Source organism: Botrytis cinerea, chromosome 3 (genome assembly GCF_000143535.2).
Source record: "Botrytis cinerea B05.10 chromosome 3, complete sequence".
NCBI lineage: Eukaryota > Fungi > Ascomycota > Leotiomycetes > Helotiales > Sclerotiniaceae > Botrytis > Botrytis cinerea.
Window position 1 is genome coordinate 270,128 of NC_037312.1, and position 18,244 is coordinate 288,371.

At 43.9% G+C, this 18,244-nt stretch overlaps 6 protein-coding genes across 6 annotated transcripts; 4 read left to right on the forward strand and 2 right to left on the reverse strand.

The window, feature by feature from the left end:
• Positions 1-41: 41 nt before the first annotated feature.
• On the reverse strand, positions 42-4,025 carry BCIN_03g00760 (hypothetical protein). Its single transcript, XM_024691702.1, has 3 exons — positions 2,649-4,025; positions 1,603-2,588; positions 42-1,484 (listed from the first exon to the last, which is right to left on the reverse strand). Exons 1-3 carry the CDS (start codon positions 3,258-3,260, stop codon positions 380-382), a joined length of 2,703 nt encoding a protein of 900 aa, XP_024547473.1. The 5' UTR covers positions 3,261-4,025; the 3' UTR covers positions 42-379.
• Positions 4,026-4,828: 803 nt separating this feature from the next.
• Positions 4,829-7,967, reverse strand: BCIN_03g00770 (hypothetical protein). Its single transcript, XM_024691703.1, has 2 exons — positions 7,676-7,967; positions 4,829-7,622 (listed from the first exon to the last, which is right to left on the reverse strand). The coding sequence occupies exons 1-2, from the start codon at positions 7,844-7,846 to the stop codon at positions 5,037-5,039; spliced, it is 2,757 nt and encodes a 918-aa protein (XP_024547474.1). The 5' UTR covers positions 7,847-7,967; the 3' UTR covers positions 4,829-5,036.
• Positions 7,968-8,180: 213 nt separating this feature from the next.
• BCIN_03g00780 (hypothetical protein) lies at positions 8,181-12,651 on the forward strand. The gene is made up of 2 exons (XM_001545172.2): positions 8,181-11,618; positions 11,669-12,651. Exons 1-2 carry the CDS (start codon positions 8,715-8,717, stop codon positions 12,422-12,424), a joined length of 3,660 nt encoding a protein of 1,219 aa, XP_001545222.2. The 5' UTR covers positions 8,181-8,714; the 3' UTR covers positions 12,425-12,651.
• Positions 12,652-13,150: 499 nt separating this feature from the next.
• BCIN_03g00790 (hypothetical protein) lies at positions 13,151-14,055 on the forward strand. The gene is made up of 3 exons (XM_001559409.2): positions 13,151-13,379; positions 13,445-13,654; positions 13,809-14,055. Exons 1-3 carry the CDS (start codon positions 13,322-13,324, stop codon positions 13,832-13,834), a joined length of 294 nt encoding a protein of 97 aa, XP_001559459.1. The 5' UTR covers positions 13,151-13,321; the 3' UTR covers positions 13,835-14,055.
• A 225-nt stretch (positions 14,056-14,280) lies between these two features.
• Positions 14,281-16,035, forward strand: BCIN_03g00800 (hypothetical protein). Its single transcript, XM_024691704.1, has 3 exons — positions 14,281-14,925; positions 15,077-15,446; positions 15,579-16,035. Exons 1-3 carry the CDS (start codon positions 14,614-14,616, stop codon positions 15,722-15,724), a joined length of 828 nt encoding a protein of 275 aa, XP_024547475.1. The 5' UTR covers positions 14,281-14,613; the 3' UTR covers positions 15,725-16,035.
• Positions 16,036-16,921: 886 nt separating this feature from the next.
• BCIN_03g00810 (hypothetical protein) lies at positions 16,922-17,758 on the forward strand. The gene is made up of 3 exons (XM_024691705.1): positions 16,922-16,989; positions 17,047-17,171; positions 17,221-17,758. The coding sequence occupies exons 1-3, from the start codon at positions 16,980-16,982 to the stop codon at positions 17,497-17,499; spliced, it is 414 nt and encodes a 137-aa protein (XP_024547476.1). The 5' UTR covers positions 16,922-16,979; the 3' UTR covers positions 17,500-17,758.
• The last annotated feature ends 486 nt before the right edge of the window (positions 17,759-18,244 follow it).

Genomic DNA, 18,244 nt, shown 5'->3' on the forward strand with positions numbered 1-18,244 from the left:
CACAAGTTTTGACTTTGGGAAAATTTTCATCACTATCAAATTGGTTTCACCGTTGTCATTATGATCTTTATTAATACATTTATTCATCATGTTCGTTATATCGTATCATATCATATCATATCGTTGACCTATTATTGACCCATATTTCACCTCCCCTTTCCTTTCCTTTGCCTTTGCCTTTGCCTTTCTGTATATCTTCATATCTTCATCTTTATCCTTAAACTTCCATTTCTGTTTCATTTCATTTCATTTCATTTGATTTCATTCTTATCATTTGTCCTTTCATTCTCCTCAGTCTCCTTCATTCCTTTCATTCTTTCTCATATCTCTCCCATATCTCTCTCCCCAATCCACAATCCACAATCCACAACCCCCAAATCTAAAATCCCTCCGCAGCTTCACTCAACACCTCCCACAATCCCGCCGCCGCACCACCCAAACCTCCACCTATCCCCGCCGCAGCGAGATGATCCCGCCATTTACTCGTACCTGTACCCGTACTCGTACTAGCCGACCCCGAATTTTGTCTTCTCGGTTCTGAAGATCGGGGATCTGAATCACGCGAACGGCGAGAATGAGAATGTGAGTGAGAGTGATGAGAATGCGGAGAGCGCGAATGGGAATGAGAATGATGGCGTCGAGAGGTGTGAGGGCGATATGATGGATTGGGTGTATATGTATGTGGATTTATATTTGTATAGGGAGAAGTGGCCGTTGAAGAAGGCGGATAAGTAGGCGATGAACTTGACGGAGATGTAGAGTAAGGAGCGTAGGGGTTTGGCGAGAGATATTGATTTGGATTTATTTGTGGAGGAGGTCCTTGTCCTTGAGAATGGGGAGGTTGAGGAAATGGGTTTTGTGTTGGATAGGGAGGTGGTTGTTGTGGAGGTGGCGGATATCCTTGTTGTGGATAGTTCTGTTGTCCAGGAAAAGAACCTAGAGGTGGGTATCCATTTGGTGTTTGGTTTGTTCCGGGTATATCCATACCCCTTCCTGGGAGTGAATTATTCGATGCAGGATATGGCGAGGAAGAGAAATGTTGAGGTTGTGGCTGTGATTGTGATTGAGGAGCAAAAGTATAATTTGCCTCACGATCTCTTTCTCGGCGATTATATCTTTCCGATCTTCCTTTCCCTTCTCCTCTTTCTACCTTCTCTTTCCATTCATCACCTCTTCTCTCTTTTCCTCTTGCATCCTTATTTCTCTTATCACCGCATCTTCTATGCTCATTCGTATCTAAATTTGAATCTGAATCCGAGCTCATCTCCGAACTAGAATTGGAACTGCAAGAACTTTCCTCATCCTCTGAGTTTCTTCTTCTACTTCTTTCACTCCTTTCCCTCCTCTCTCTTCTTTCTCTTCTTTCTCTCTGCTCAGGATGATTTCTCCACCAACGTTCTTCTCTCAAGATATGTGAACGCTCAGCATATTGTTGAATCTCCTCTTTCGTGAGAATTCCTAAGATAGCTACGAATTCTGGTCGACTATTTGTGTATATTTATTAGCACCACATTACGACATACCATATCATTTCCCCCCCTTTCTCTTGGTATCTTGATGAATTCATCCTGGCAAGAGAAAAAAAGACGAAAAGTAACTTACGCTTCGAATCTCCTCCCATCTTTCACCAATACTTCTGGTGATATCAAAGATCGTTTTACCTTGGTCCATTTTGCATCTGGAGGAATTTCATGACCGGATGAATCGGGTGCGATTCTTGAATTTGTACTAGAAGTAGGAATGGGAATTGGAATGGTGGAATCATGAGTATTATTTCCATTACTAGGTGCAGGTGTGTGAACTTTTGATGATCGATGCGTGTCATCTGGAAGATCGAATCGAACACCGCTTGTACGTGGTGATGATTTCTGGACTGGGTCCGAGCTATGTTTTGGTCTTAGTGTCATCGTATTCAATTGAGGTTGTGATTGTATGTGTTCGTTGAGAGGTTCATTGGGATATGAGTAAGAGTATGAATTCGAATTCCAACTTCCTGGAGAAGACGGTGGAAGAAGTTGAGGAGTACTTGTTGTAAAGCAAGGAAGCAAAAGAAGATCCGAGGTTTGAATTATTGAAGTATTATTATTGTTTGCATTAATTGGATATCGTGATGTCGTCTGATGCGTCAATGACGTATTATCCTCAGAGTTTAATTTTGAGCCGTCAATATCCTTTTTGGAATTCGACTCTGATATATCGAGATCTGTGGTTGAAATTTTGGGAGTCAAAGGAGGTGACAATTGTCGATGAGGAGTCGGCGACATATATCGTCCGGGATATGTATATGAATCGACGAGAGATTCGGGTTTGGGTCTTTGAAATTTTATCGATGGGGGGAATTTTATATTGTCTTCTCGTTGTATCATTTCTTTTGCTCCGGGGTCATTGCGCCCTGAATTGATATTGATGTTGTTGAACGAAGCTGGTGGTCCTTGTGTATGAGATGATTCGGAATGTGTAGAGTCCCATCGTTCCTTATGAGAAGTCATTGGACTGGTTCGAGGCGTAGGTGCAGATGCAGATGCAGATGGGTTTTCGACCAGCAGCCCATCTTGTTCCATTTGTCGTATATACGCAATTAGAACATCCTAGAAGTTTGCCATGTTAGCAAGAAGCAATTGTCCTACCACATGGAAATATCCAAATACCTTATGCCGTTCCAAGATTCCTCTATGAACCCCCTCTTCGATAAGATTCCTCCTGAACCATTTCCAAATCTGCATATTATCCTCCTCATCCTCATTCTCAGAACCCATCATTTGTATAGTCCCAGCCCTCTGACTCCTATCCGCTGCAATATCATCCACCTTATCCAACAACATATCCAGTTCTGCCTTTCCGTCTAGCTCTTCTGCATCCTTTGCATCTCCGTCTTCATCTTCGTGTAGTAGCGAGTCGAGGATATGCGATATATTCTTCTTGTGCGAAATCAACCTTACTCGAATCCCACCCAATTGATCCATTTCGTTACTCCCCAACCTTCCGCTCCCATTCCTCCCATACCTCCCCAACAATCCATCAAGTTGTCTAAGCGTCCCTTCACAATCCCGAATAATGCCATCCACACTGTCCCAAATCCCCTCATCCCTTTCTCCATCCCTCTCTTGCCCCTCCTCCTTCAACTCCCTCAGTACCCCATGCAAACCTCTCACTTCCCGTCTAATCTCCTCGTATTCTACGCCCGCCTCTCTGCATTTTCGATACACATTGCGACAAAGTATTGATACTTGTTTGATATCTGATGATGTTCCCACACTCATTTCGTATTCTCACGCAGCGTTCAATATGCGAATTCCAATATGGTCTTCCCAATTTCGAATTCCGCGCTTCGATGTCGATATCGATTCCAAGTTTTGAGACGGAGGGAAAGAGAGAGAGGGGGGGAGAGATTCAATTATAAACCCATCCCTTCGAAGCAAAAATGTGGCAAAGCAAAGCAAGACAAAGCAATCAAGCAGTCAAATGAAAATCCAGAAAGATATGCGAGCGTGCGTGGGTGTGTGCAATATGATGTGTTGTACTCCTCCTATCTGCTTGTCTTCCCTTTCCTCTGCTGCAGCGAAGTGGATATCTTTTCTCTCCTGCTCTGTTCTCTGTCCGATTGATGATATGATAGCTCCGACGGAACGAGCCACTCCACTTTATTATACCCCGCAACACTTTTCTCTCTCGAGTTCCCAGATTTCTGCTCGTAATGCTGAATGTTGTGCCGAGTCTCGAGTTACGAGTTTCGACTTGGGAATTTCGTATCGATGTATCCGTTCCGGGGGTGATTCTTGGTGTTGTTGTTGTTTGCTAATAACCACTCGAGGAAGTACTTTGGTGGGTAGATATAAAACAATTTCAAAAATGCCAGTTCACAATCGCAATAAGATATATAGAATTCGTCCAAATTCGATACTCGATACTCAATACACAAACCAGAACAAAAGCAGAAACTCCAAAAAAATAAACTGGAGAAGAAGTTTCAGAATAATAACCCTTAGAAGCTGCGTAGAAGGACAATAGAAGCAAGCAATCGGGGCGGAGCTGAACAAACAGGTACTAACGGTAAAACAGGTAACGATTTAAAGAATCTCTCTAGAACTACCATACCATATCTAGAAACTGATATTCAAGTGACGTCGCGGGAACAAACGAGCGTCCATCCAGCTATCCATCCATCCATCCATCTCTCCATCCATCTCTCCATCCACCTCTCCACCCACCCATGAACCATCCCTCCCTCTCTCCCTCACCCAATCAAACACCACACGCCGCAAACCACCCAGCATGCCCCAAAAACAGCCGACAACCCACACAACACACAAAACCAAAACCAAAGACAGAACCCAAGAACCCAAGAACACCACACAAACCAGAGAATTCTCCATCAATCCATCAATCCCACAACAGCCAAACTCCGTGGCGCAGTCACCCATCATCGTCTGTCTGCACCGCACCTACATGATCGCCTACCGCGAGGCGTGAGGCTCAGACGAAGGCTTATACACACGATACGATACGATACGATGCGTATCCACTGCACTGCACTGCGCTGCACCGTGCGAACGAAGAGCGAACCGAACGACCTATCCTGCTACCTTGCCGAGTTGCCGCATGGCGCTGCAGAATATCTACTGTGCGAAGGTGATAGGATCGCTAAAGGTACGTTTGACACATTTTTCTTGATTGTGCAGTGCACGAAGAGCTTGGGGGAAAGATGCTAGAATGGATATGGTAATCAATGGTGATGTGTGGAACGCAAGGCAGGGCAAGGCGGGGCAGGGGAACTCCGAAATCATGTCATGTGAATACTGTACTGGTAGGTAGGTAGTCTAGATAAATTTTGTACGAGGTAAAATTGGTTACGAGACATATGGTATGGTATGGTATGGTACGTATGGTATGTATGGTATGTATGGTATGTATGGTATGTATGGTATGTATGGTATGAGCAAAAGAGTATTTTTAATTTTTTATATTCCTCCACCCAATCAATCAACAATATCATTAAAATAATAAACCCTTCATCTTCAATACCATTCTCATACTCCCTACAAAACAATTCTTTCTCTGGTATATTTTCCCACTTGTCTACTCAAGAGTCTTCCAATATCTCTCTTGCTTCTCTTTTGAATTTCTCCTCCTGCACCTACACGGAGACGAGAGATTTGCTTCTCGGCCTTGAGACCGATTGGTAATATCGAGAGGTCTTTTTCGCCCGAGGGAAGTGTCAATATTGACTTTGCCATTCGTCCTGTGTCCTCATTTCCAAGAGTTTTAAGTACGGAATCCCCGTAACGGACCATCTCGGATGTCAATCCCTTGAGATAAACGGCGGTTTCAATACCTTCGAGTGCGGCACTGACTTCCATTTTCAAAGTGCCAATGAATGCTTCAGATTCCGATTGATCGCCATTGATCAATCTAGCATTTCCAGTTAACCATCCACCAGCTGCAAGGGCATCAATACAATTGTTAAGTAAGCTGGAGATGAGAATGATGGAATTGTCAGGTGCCTCAACTTCGTCATCATCTAATTCCAAAATATCAAGGTATCGACCAGTCCATCCACCTTTGGCCAATTCGACTCTCAAAATATAGATTAGTGATACAGTTTCTTGGCTAGTAAAAGTTGTCTGTAAAGCGTCCGTAATGTTGTTGTCTGGACATGTATAGAGTTTTGAGAGAGCCACATTTAAGGCTTCACCTCTGACGCCTGAGCCTTCTCCCAATTGAAATTCGGCAAGTTGGAGATCATCTTCAGCCTCCGCTTCAAGTCTTTGTACTTCCTCTTCAGCATTATCATTTTCCAGGGGTGTGTCCTCCCCATTTGTCAATAATGCTTGCTTTGGACTTGAAGAGTCTCCAAGTTCAAACAAATCCATAGTTTCCATCAAGTTTCGAATCGCATGGAGAAGTTCCGCTGCTCCAAGTAAATTGGATGAAACAAGATGAAGTAACAATTCCATTTCCCGGTCCAACTTAACAATAGCATTGACAAGTTGACCAGCTGGTATTGGGCCAGAGAACGAGCTTCGAATCTCTTGTCTCAACGCTGATTCAATATTAAGAATCGTCATATTTCCTGTTTGAAGCAACCACCTAAAAAGCCTAGGAGGATAGAAAACAATAGAGAGTTCATATATTCCTTCCAGATTCTGAGACCAGCTGAAAATCTTACTTAGTGCATATAATATCCATCTGCGATCGACTTCGGAAGGTTCTATTTTCGCAATCTTGTCTGCAGGATTTTCGGATGTTTCGGTGCTCCAATCTTGGTCGAACTTACTGCCTAAAGCCTTCTCGAACGCTGCTGTGTCTCCACTCTTGACACATCTCTCAGGCTCTCTCGTCACATTTACCCATGCATCTTCTTTCATGCCCATTGATCCAGGAAGATAATGATCCACGAAAAGCCACTTTCCATGCGATGGCTCCTTTCCTGGCTTGGAACGTACAACTTGTGGATCCGAGCAGCCAAGAGAGTCGATCAATAGTCCAAATGCCCGAGACTTCGATCCTTGGCCAGGTTGGAAATCTACTTGGACAGCAACGAGCTCATTATCTGAGATAGCTAAAGCTGTCCCGAGTTTAGGGTAGTAAGAGATGAATTGAGCTGGAATATCCAATCGTGGTCTCTGCTTATCGTCAGAGTCTCGTTTGCGTTTCAGTGATTCTTTGTTTGTCTCATCATCCAACTTGATGGAAGCCAACACAGACTCATATTTTGGGTTGAGAATGCTGATAGCTTGTTGAGTTGACATGATGATGGAAGTGCTTGAAAGGCGAAGGAATGATCCGGTGCCAGGAGTGTTGATTTCGGATTGTATCTTTGGGAATGTATCGTGTAGGTCCAAAGTTGTCAACACTTCTGCTTCCAGTATTTGCAAAATACCAGCGGAAACATTGATACCGAATGAAGCTTTCCCGATGGCTACTTTCTTCTTTGGAGCTTTGTGAATTGGTAGAGGTGCGTCGAGAAGAGATTCGACAGAATGTGTTGTGCCATTCAAATATGTAGTCGACTTCCTAGGTAAAGCTACAATGTGTAATGTACGGACACTTTCCTCGGCTTCCTGCACATTTGACTTTGTAATCACAATTATTATGTCTGGATTGAAGCCATCCTCGGTCACTTCTTGTGGGAAAAATGCAAAAACATCCTGGCGACCTTTCAAGATTCCTTGACCAGCAGAATAGGCATTTGTAATGTGCGCATATTCTACCTCGATATTGGACATTGCCATTGATGAAGCGCGACCGAGGGCAGTGGCAGGAGAAGACCATAGCAGCTGAAGACTTTCACCATCTAAGCATTGAATCTCGCCGTCTTTCTTCACAATCAATATATCCGATTTTTTGATCGCATCCAATCCTGAGGAGGCTAAAGCACCCAAATGAACCACTGGCGCTTTCGATTGACTCAGCTTATGTGTGACTGTTGTAGATTGTGATGTGCTAGTCCCTTCCGTAATATCATGGAACAATGTGATTTGATCCTCAGAGCCGGACGTGGAAACATATGTTCTTCGCTCGGTTTTGGTTTTCGTCGTTTTCGACCTGGAAGAGTATGGCGGGCAAGAAAATGTAGTACCCGGAGGCAGAGCATAAGAAGTAAGCAATTTCGAAGATGATACCTGAGAAGATATTAACAATTGAGGATACTGAAGAAATGTCTATAGCATCTTACATCATATAAATTCACACCTTCTCCATGGATGCCAACCGCCAATTCTGACCTCTTTCTTTTTTTTGATCCAGGTGAACCGCCAAAGACTTCTCCAACCACATATGGGGCCTGTTTCGATCGCGGTAAAGTAGCGACCACGTATGGCTGCTGCAAAGATATTCTTGAAGACATGTTCACAATTGGAATTTTTGCGCAATCAATTCCAATGTATTGAAGCTGTGATTATAGATTTGCGCAAAGTAAAAAGAACCAAAAAGCTTTGAAATTTCTCTGGGCGGTGAGATAATTCTGCCGTGGCACAAAACTTTATGTCTTGGAGATTTCCCAAATTTATTATGCACACCCTGCATACTTTAGCGTGTCTGTTTGGTGTCGATCATGTGACTCAGACTTCTCCGCCAGGCGTGAGCGACCAATCAGCACCCAACAAACACGAGCAAAAGACTCTAAGGTGGGTCTACATGGTCAGCTTTTACATGCATCGTAGCTGGGTACAACTCACGCAGCCAAAAAATCATACACTGAAATTCCTTCTAGTCAGGTACCTCTCTTTTGATGCCAGATAATAATACAGAAATGAGTTGAAACTCTGAGCTTCTTCATCCGGTATTGCTGTGTAGAAGCTTAGGAATGTTTTCATGCAACTTTCAAGCTCAAATCCTGGCAGGTTGATTTTATATTGAATATTGAAAAGAGGATACACTTTTTCCATGTCCTCTCACGCCTATTGCCTATGGGGCCAGCAGTTAAAGTGGTAATTTCATCAAAACGCGAACGCGGTTCTCAACTTCACCTTGATGTCACTACCTTGTTACTAAAGTTCCTAGCAACTTTTGGATGCACATTGCTTTTCACTCCCAATTCCTTTTCACTCTCTGCAAAAACGGCTTCTCTTCTATATTCTCGCCCTGTTCTCAAGCTCCTTACAAAAATCACAAATGTTTTTCTTTCCTGGACGAATTAATTAATTGAGAGTCGCCATCGTGGAAAGCGAATGTGTGAGGTTCGCGTTTGATCACCTCGGCTTGGTCACCTACGAATGGCGGTCCTGGTCGCAAAAACAATGAATCCTCTCACAGAGGAGGGGCACGAGAAGACTGTGCATCCCTTCTTTCAAAAACCATTAAGAACGTCATCGGCTGCGGAAAACAATGCAACACCGCAAGATGGAGCTCTAGACTCATCCCGTGTGCAAAATGGAGAACATGGAGAACAAGCAGATTTATTGGAGGTTGACCCGAATAATGGCAGGAGGAAACGCCGAAAGACTGCCTCTCCAGAAGTTACAACAGAGTTAGAGGCAGAAAAGTCGACCACAATCACAAAGACCTCTGCGCCGACAAAAGCAGCCAAACCTTTACGAACCTCGAAGCGCAAGCAAACTACCCTGACACCCGCAAAATCAAAAATTGTTGTTATGCGCTATGACAGTGGTCAAAATGCAGTTTCTGAAGTTGGTAGCAAAATTGAGAATATTCTCAATGGCATCGAAATATCTAGACCGAAGACCGAGTCAACTTCTACGGACGTGAAGAATACAAAAGAAATAGTATCGAGAAAGGGGAATGGGGTAGATGCTATTCCGTGGTGGAAGATAGCCAAAAAAAAATCACCGATACAAGAAGAATCCCAGGAATCCTCGAAATCACAGCAAACGGGCCAAGGAAAGAAATCCACTTCGGGTAGACCAACTTCACCGTCGACAATTGTATCCAATTTTGGCCGACCACATTCAAGGGATGGAAAGCAAGCCCCACCAACTTTTAGAGGCTTCGGAACAGCTCCTAAAACCTCCAAATTCCCCGACGCTATTGAGCCAGCTTGGCCGTGGTCTGGAATGGTGCATGTACGTGGAGAAAGAGACGAAGAATATTTAAGTAGCGCATCTACCAGCATAATTCCTGGAAAATGCAGCGATGTCAAGAAAGGGTCAAAATATCGAGCAGTCGAAATCGTCAAAGATGAAAATATCATCAACACTTTTACCGCGAAATTACGAATTGATGAGACAATCAATAACATACACGACCTTCATATTCATGACTTCGCTCCAGTTTCTCCTTGCCTCCGAGTACCATCCAAACACATCGAAACAGGCCCAAGTCTCCAGTGTCGAGTTCGAAAAGAACTTGTCTCAAAGCTTAGCAAACCAGCTGTGCATGAGGGTTTGAGCGATGACGAACTCCAAAAGCCAGATGAGACATGTTCAGGTGCCCATCCCGCTCTTACAAATGTTTACAACTCAATTGCCACTTCGTTATCGGCATTTGACAAGGCCGAATGCGAAAATTTATCTTGGACGCAAAAATATGCACCAAAAAGTGCGGAGGAGATTTTACAGACTGGACGAGAGGCCTTCATATTGAAAGATTGGTTGCAAAAATTGACAGTAGTTTCAGTAGAATCAGGTTCTGCTGAAAGTAAGGCTACGAAGAAAGCTGCATCGTCAAAAGCCGAACCATCTGGGAAAAGGAAGCGAAAATCGAAAAAGCTAGATAATTTTATAGTATCTGATGGCGAGGAAGATAATGAGATGGATGAAATAACGGAGCCGGAAGACGGAGATTTGTTAGGAGGTTCGGGTTTAGTCAAAAAGACAGTGATACGGTCTGGTGATTTGAATGGGAAAGGCTCTAAAGATTCCAAGCGTCTAGCCAATGCAGTCGTTTTGAGTGGACCACACGGATGCGGCAAGTCTGCCACGGTCTTTGCTGTTGCAAAAGAACTTGGATTCGAAGTCTTTGAAATCAATCCAAATTCCAAGAGAAGCGGGAAAGAGGTGATGGATAAAGTTGGTGATATGACCCGAAATCATCTAGTCCAAAGATCCAAAGTTGATAAGATTCCGAGCGCGAATGATGACGAAGAAAACTCATTTGATTCTGTGACTGAAGAAGTAAAGAGCGGCCGTCAGGGCACCATGAACTCATTCTTCACTTCAAAGGCACCAATCAAGCCAGAACCTAAAAGCAAGGGCACCATGAACTCATTTTTTACATCCAAAGCACCAACGAGACCGAAAGGTCAGAATGACATTGAAGAAGGTGCATCTAACGATGCGGCCGAAGATCTCGAGAGTGGTCGCCCGGGCATCATGAAGTCATTTTCCACATCAAAAGAACCAACGCAAATTGAATCTGAAAGTAAGGACGCCGAGCAAACTGCCGCCAAAACGGACGTCAACAAGGATGCAGGCGCTCCAAAAGGGCCGCCAAAGAAACAGCAACAATCCTTGATACTACTCGAAGAGGTTGATGTTTTATTTGAGGAGGATAGAGGATTTTGGCAAACAGTTTTGCTTTTGATCGCCCAGAGTAAGCGGCCAATTATTATGACTTGTAATGATGAGGCTGCGGTACCAATTCTTGCTCTATCTCTGCATGCAATTATACGCTTCACTGCAGTGCCTAATGATCTCGCCGTGGATTACATGCTACTCGTAGCAGCTAATGAAGGACATGCTATTCGTCGCGAGGCGGTGAAGGCTTTATATGAAAGTCGAGCATCAGACCTTCGTGGTTCATTGACAGAGTTGGAATTCTGGTGTCAATTTGCAGTTGGAGATCGTAAAGCTGGAATGGAGTGGTTTTATCCTCGTTTACCTTTGGGGTGCGATCTGGATGAGCATGGTAGGAAGTATCGCGTTGTTAGCGAAGATACTTATCACACTGGTATGGGCTGGATTTCTCAAGACATACTCGAGAGCCAACGACCTTATATCGATATCGAGGAAGAAACCCTGCACGAAACTTGGAATGGTTGGGGTATCGATGTAGGCGATTGGCAAACAAATCTAAATATCAGTACTTGGGCGGACAAGATCACGGATTGCGCCAATGAGCCTGCCACCAGACGAGCGGCTCTGGCAATGTACGAAGACTTTGCCGAAGCCATGAGTGCTACAGATTGTTTCTCGCACAATAGCTTCGGCGCAGACTATAAAGTAAGTTTTCCTCTATCAGCATTACATCTACTCATTGCTAATGGAATAAGGTTACCATTGATGCAAGTTACCCAAAGATGTCTAGCAAAGCACGAGAAGATTACACTTTGGCAAATCAATTACTGGACGTATCGCCGCAAACTACTCTTGACGAGACAAGTACCAACATATCTTTCTGGATGAAGTCTCGAGCTAGAGAAGTTCTTCAAATTCGTCAACGTGTCGAACATGGATGGGAAATTCATCGAGAACTCGATGGTCCGACGGAGAAACAAGTTCAAGGCCTTATTCGGTCTCAATCACTCTCTCATGGGAATGCTATTACTCGACGCGATTTGAGTTTGGCTTTTGATCCTATTTCAGAGTCTGAAAAGACGTATGTCTGGACTACCGGAAATCTTGAAGCTTGTTGCTTTGATCGAACTATGAACCTCATCATACTCGATGTTGCCCCATACGTTAGGTCCATAGTATCCTACGATGCACGTCTTCAGAAAGATCGAGTACGCCTCAGCAATCTCCTTAGTCAAAATGGAGGTAATATAGCACCAAAACCCAAGAGAATGAGAACAACTCGAGCAGCTATGTCGGCCCTCGAAGGGGGTGCAAGAAATACGACCAGGAAGGAGAAATATTTCAGTCAGGACATCAACCCATATTTTGTTCTTAGGACTGGATCGCAGAGTTGGCTGGATGCAGCCGTTTCTGTTACAGCAGGTACGGATGATGGAAGTAGGAGATCGAGTTTGCAGATGTCAGAGAGCAATATGGGTGCTGACAGTGGAAAAGATGAACTTTTAGATTAGCATGGTAAAGGGATTGCTCATAAATGATAGATCATCTTCACATAGCAACACATGGCATGGCGTGGCATAAATAATGCTTGTTAGAGACATGAGCCGGCGGAGCAAAGAGGAAATTTGGCATAGATGGTAGCATGCTGGGTTAGAGGTATAAACGCACGTAGAATTCGAAATGATATATGAAAATAAATAAATGAAAAATACCCTTGCAAATATTTCTGTCGTTATCAAGGCTTTCGAGATACTCGATAGGGAGAGCAGACTTTTGGATCACTGTATACCAGGTAGGTATTGTTATATTGCTATGGGTATTAGCTTTGAATTTCCAACAAAGGGCTTGTGAAGATAATGAAACTAGATAGAGTCTTCGAGCGCAGCGAGCTAAGGGGGTGTGAGGGCTTGCCCCCATGATTATGCCATTCAAGAGTCGAAGATTTGATCTGAGGCTTCGCTGGCTCTCTCAAATAGTATTGCTCTGGTGACGGATCACTAGATAGCTGATATCGTAGAGGGCTATTGCTATTGCTATTGCTTGGACAGGGGTTGCCATCTAGTATTTGGTGTTCATGTCTAAATCTTCAAAGGATTCCATCGTTCTGTAGATGCTTAAATATGGGCAAGTCGACAGTTAATTCATGTAGAATGATGATTGATTCATAACCTCTAGCCTGTCGTATTATTGATATATACCATATTTTTCACGTTCCCTCCCTTTTCCAGTCTGAACATGTCCCTCCCATTTCTCTCAATCGTGATACTGTCACGTGATAGTTACGTCAAGACTAGCGCGATTGTTCCACTCGGCACACACAAGCCCTAAATTGAAAAATCAATCCACCTCTATTGAATTGATCTTGAGAGAAACATCCATTTTCTTCACGACAACATCAAACCGACAAAATGGCACCAGCAAACACCGGCGCAAAGAAGCAAAAGAAGAAGTGGTCCAAGGGAAAGGGTGCGCATTAAAATTTTACCATGCCCTGGAATTTTCGAATGGAAACTGATGAAAAATCAATATAGTCAAGGACAAGGCTCAACACGCCGTCATCCTCGATAAGTCCACTTCCGACAGACTCGCCAAAGATGTTCAATCCTACCGTCTCGTCACCGTCGCTGTTTTGGTCGATAGATTAAAGATCAACGGATCTTTGGCCAGAAGATGTTTGAAGGAATTGGAGGAGAAGGGACAAATCAAGATTGTTGTCAAGCATCACGCCGGTGATATCTACAGTATGTCTTTTATATTTCGATATTATCCTTTTCCGATACAGCGCAAGAACATTCGAGTCGATTCAATTTCATCCAATGGAATGACGATCTCGGGATAAAACTGTCTGAGGGACGATTCAGAGAATCCAAATGCTAACAATATTCTTCTCAACAGCCCGTGCTATCCAAGCCGACGAGTAAAGAAATCAATAATCGGAAAACTTCAAAACGATCAAGGCAATACACGATGGTCATGACCTCGTCTTCGAAATAATCGACCAAAATTACGATTATGGATTGTACGTGGACGTTTTGGCATGAGATATCCGGATGGGTTTTTATATTATGACTTTTCCTCGGGCTTGTTAGGAAAGGCAAGCAGGTGTAGCATATCGAATTCAGCCTTTTGCTTATTGATGCCAAACTTGATGGGTCTTCATACATGCTTTGCAGACGTGATATCGCGATAGAGATGTGATTGTGAAAATGCAGACTAACCTGAGGGGACAGAACATGACAGAGCAGAGCAGACCTGGCCAAAATGCGAGTGCGAGTACGAGGACGGTGGAAAGAGTTCCCGGACCAAGTTTAACCACATCTCAGCCTTTGAGATGACCACAATTACCAATTCGTGTTCCGACCCTCTAGGAAACCTTAATTGCAGACCAATTCATCCCCGCTCAAAACTCCCTCGTCCAGTTCCCGTCTATCCCAAGGCTAAATGTAATTCAATTCCAAATCTATAAAAATACCAATGACGACGACTCCATTTACGATGCAAGACCGGGGCTAAAGTTTCTCCTAGCTATAAGCTATTATTACACAAGACCCGTAACTTCCCCATATCAATTTATTTCCAACGAACCTGCCACTTGTCAATATCCTCTCTTCGTTTGACCCTCCGTCCCTCTCCCCCTTTCACATTAAAACACAATTGAATACTTGACCACAATACATACCCGGGTTAGTATCCATCCACGATGGCCGACACAGACGCACTCCGTGAACGTCGGAAACGAAACTCCGTCGATATTCTGCAAGATGAGGTTCCTCTGACCAAAACCACAACTCGGGCTTCTTCTTCGTCGGCAGAAAAGAAGGCGAAGAAATCACTCAATAAGCTGGCCGCAGATGAAGATGCAGCACCTTTCTCGTTGGTGGATCTGCTGAGATCGATTGTTTTTGTATTGGTTGCGAGCTGTGGGTTGAGTTATGTGGTTACGAGGAACAGCTATTTCTGGGGGATAAAGAGACCGAATTGGACGCACGGGGAGGTGTTGAAGGGATATTGGGTTAGTGCTTTCTTTGGTTTTTGTTTACTTTTGAATTGCTAGCTAGGGAAGCTTGGTGTGAGAGGAGAGGAGAGGAGAGAACAACTTCAGAATTACGGATGCTCTTCTAGAATTGGGAACGCAATGACTAACATCTCATACTCCCTTCTAGAACGGACCTCCTCAATTAACCGACGCGGATCTCCCGCGCTACGACGGCACGAACCCAGATCTCCCAATCTACCTCGCGCTGAATGGTACGATCTATGACGTTTCGACGGGACGCAGACATTATGGCCCAGGAGGCAGTTATCATTTCTTCGCGGGCGTGGATGCCACGAGAGCGTTTGTGACGAATTGTTTTGAGGAGGATAGGACGCCGGATTTGAGGGGTGTGGAGGATATGTTTTTGCCGGTGGATGATGAGGAGACTGATGCGGAGATTTTGAAAAAGGTTGGGAAAGGAGGGATGAAGAAGTTGAAGGAGAGGGAGAGGAGGGAAGCGGCTAAGAGTGTGAGGGATGCATTGGGGCATTGGATTGGTAAGTTCTCTCCGATTTTCCTTTGTTTCTCTTGGGTCTTGGGTCTTGGGTCTTGGGTCTGGGGGAAAGGATAAAAATCCAGTGAAAGGGGATGTTTCTACTATGTCGGCTAATTTGTGTTTGTGACTACAGGATTTTTTGAAAATAGTGGAAAGTATCCAAAGATAGGAAAGGTTCAGAGGGAGAAGGGATGGGAAACTAAAGGGGAGAAACCAAAGCTATGCGAGAAGGCAATGAAGGGAAGGAAGAAGAGAACAATTCCCGAGGGAGGAATTTGAGTCTGAGTGATATCTGCGTGGGTTTGCCCCGGGGTTTTGGCAAAAGAGAGAGGAGAGGGAGAATGGAATGGGGTGGCAGGAGGTGTTTTTTTAATTTATTTATCGAGCTTATGAGATGCATTGTAGGGTTTGCAGGAAGTTTTTGAATGTTACACAGCCAATGCATATATATGTTTGTTCAACATAATTTCTGCCACATACGACCATAGACTGAAGAGAATTGGGCATCCCGTCCGCTCTGCCATACACAAGCTTCAGATCGGTAGATTAGTAGTTGGGTGGGTGACCACCAGCGAATCCCTACTGTTGTATGTTCTTTTTCTTTTTTTTTTTTTTTCGGTGGGTTGGTGACGGGGAAGAGTCGTTTTCGTTTTGTTTATCGTTGTCTTTTTTTTTTCCAGGTGTATGATGGGTTTTGGTAATGTGGCCTTGTGTGTTTTTTGTCTTCTGTTTGAGTGTGGAGTGATGTAGTGTTGCTGGAGATGAGGATAGGGGCGGAGATGGGGAAGGAGATGGGAAAGGAGATGGGAATGGCTGTTAGCTGTTGGCTGTTCGCTTTTGTAAAGGGATTCGCTAAGCATAACGAGGTAAGAAAGAAGCAAGGTGAAAAGAAAGAAAGAAGGGCTTTACTGTTTGTAGGATAGGAGCGGGTTATAATGGGGTGAGTTTGGATGTATAGAGGAATGATGGGTTGATGATGGAGGTCTTTTTTACAAAATAGATTTAAGTAAAAACTTTATCTGGGGAGAGGGAAAAGCGGTGGGGGTTTGGTAGGTTCGGTAGGTTGTTGAGTCTGAGAGTGGGATGGGAGATCGTTTATGTTGATTGGAAGTGGAGGATGGAAGAAGGAGAGGGGAAGGAAGGCAAAGTTATAGTAGAAAGCTCTATAGTAACTTTATGGTTAGATTTTCGACATTGATACATTTCAGAGTTGTAAATTCGACTTGCCAGTCCTATCACGGCCAGTTACATGACACTATTTGATCTGATAGAGCTAATCCCTCGATAGTTTTTGGAATGATTGAACGCTTGAACAATCTGAAGTTTTGGTGTTTGTTTGTCTGAGAAGGATAGCGAAGACGTAGCACCCACGATTGTGTAGGTCCTCATTATCTAATTGTATTCTATCTCAAGAGCTAGATATATATGGGGGATAGTAGATCTTATCTAAGAGCTAGTCTCTTTCTCATTCGCTTAGGGCTTCAATACAGAAGCTATTGAATTGAAGTCATTAACTGTGTTCACACGGTGTTTGATGGTTGATGGTCTGTCTACTTTAATATGTTTATTATTGTTTTTGACGGGACTGATAGTTAAAACAGAAAATGGCCCGTACGGAATATCGCCCGCGCTTATCTACACCAATAGCACTCATTGGCATTGCTATGGACGACTTAAGGCGTCGCACTGGCGACGTCGTAGGTGCTTTAGTATATATGAGTTTCGGGTAAGTCAATAGGCCAACCAGTTGGAGAAGCGTAGCTAACGTGTAATAGAAACATTGTACAAACAATCACATCTATGTTTCTCCTGAAGAGCCGGCAACTCGCTTTATTGAGAATATTTTTGGTAGGGGTGATCTTGACTCTAATTCTTCTAAACAATGGCGTTACATTCACAGTTGGAGGGCTTCGCCGTGTGGAATAATTTTACAATGCACTCGTCGCGACTGTGTTCAATGGTCTGCTCTCGGTCTTGATCGTTGCATTCATCATTCCCACAGCTCCATTCTACCTATCTGGAACCGCGGTCAATATTATTACCAAACAATCTAAAGGCAGGTCTATCATTTCAATCTTCATTTACGCATTATATCTCTTCTTCGAGGTGAGGACCCATGCGATAGCTTTTATGGAAGAGGGCCAAAAGGTGCCCAAGCACCCCAGGAAGCACGACCTACCAAAGGGAGCAGTCCCAAGGGGCATTGCCGAAGCAGGGGCTGTAGCTGGGCTTGGTAGAGCAAACATCACTGAAAGTCCCCCCCCCCAGCGATGAATTGGTAGACTCAAATGCGTTTGAAATTGTTAAAGAGGACCTGGCTCGTGTTGCAGCTCTATGCCTGCCTTGCCATACTGATTTTTTTGGTACGGCAATCCTGGCAGTTGATACACAATTCATGACAGATAGTATCTAAGGACTTACCGAAAAAGCAAACGTACCTCGCGATTTCATCGGAATGATACGACTTCCGATTTTAAGTAATGATGTGATGGCAATCCAACATGCATCCAAAGACAAGATGGATATAGCAATTCAATCTGCGTCGGGCAAAAGTATTTTAAACGGCTTTGGTAGTGGCACCGACTCTCGTACTCGTAGGCTGGATCATGGGCTTGGATGATGTGAATTTGCTCTTTGATGGGTTTCAGGTTTCGGCCCTGTTTGTGTCGATCTTGCTTGCATAGCAGATTATTGCAGATGGTCAGTCACATTGGTGTGTGAGACTATTTTTCGGTTATGCTATGTAGATTTGGAAGAAGCGTAGAATGAACTTCTAGTACCGTTGCGATTGCTAATCAT

Bases quoted from the DNA above. Each gene is read 5' to 3' on its own strand.
- BCIN_03g00760 (XM_024691702.1), bottom strand. From the start codon at position 3,260: ATGAGTGTGGGAACATCATCAGATATCAAACAAGTATCAATACTTTGT. The intron at 2,589-2,648 runs GTATTTGGATAT...GCAAACTTCTAG, and splicing joins GAATCTTGGAACGGCATAAG to GATGTTCTAATTGCGTATAT. The intron at 1,485-1,602 runs GTAAGTTACTTT...ATACACAAATAG, and splicing joins GATGGGAGGAGATTCGAAGC to TCGACCAGAATTCGTAGCTA.
- BCIN_03g00770 (XM_024691703.1), bottom strand. From the start codon at position 7,846: ATGTCTTCAAGAATATCTTTGCAGCAGCCATACGTGGTCGCTACTTTA. The intron at 7,623-7,675 runs GTAAGATGCTAT...ATATCTTCTCAG, and splicing joins AAGGTGTGAATTTATATGAT to GTATCATCTTCGAAATTGCT.
- BCIN_03g00780 (XM_001545172.2), top strand. From the start codon at position 8,715: ATGGCGGTCCTGGTCGCAAAAACAATGAATCCTCTCACAGAGGAGGGG. The intron at 11,619-11,668 runs GTAAGTTTTCCT...TAATGGAATAAG, and splicing joins GCTTCGGCGCAGACTATAAA to GTTACCATTGATGCAAGTTA.
- BCIN_03g00790 (XM_001559409.2), top strand. From the start codon at position 13,322: ATGGCACCAGCAAACACCGGCGCAAAGAAGCAAAAGAAGAAGTGGTCC. The intron at 13,380-13,444 runs GTGCGCATTAAA...AAATCAATATAG, and splicing joins GAAGTGGTCCAAGGGAAAGG to TCAAGGACAAGGCTCAACAC. The intron at 13,655-13,808 runs GTATGTCTTTTA...TCTTCTCAACAG, and splicing joins TCACGCCGGTGATATCTACA to CCCGTGCTATCCAAGCCGAC.
- BCIN_03g00800 (XM_024691704.1), top strand. From the start codon at position 14,614: ATGGCCGACACAGACGCACTCCGTGAACGTCGGAAACGAAACTCCGTC. The intron at 14,926-15,076 runs GTTAGTGCTTTC...ACTCCCTTCTAG, and splicing joins AGGTGTTGAAGGGATATTGG to AACGGACCTCCTCAATTAAC. The intron at 15,447-15,578 runs GTAAGTTCTCTC...TTGTGACTACAG, and splicing joins TGCATTGGGGCATTGGATTG to GATTTTTTGAAAATAGTGGA.
- BCIN_03g00810 (XM_024691705.1), top strand. The intron at 17,172-17,220 runs GTAAGTCAATAG...AACGTGTAATAG, and splicing joins TTAGTATATATGAGTTTCGG to AAACATTGTACAAACAATCA.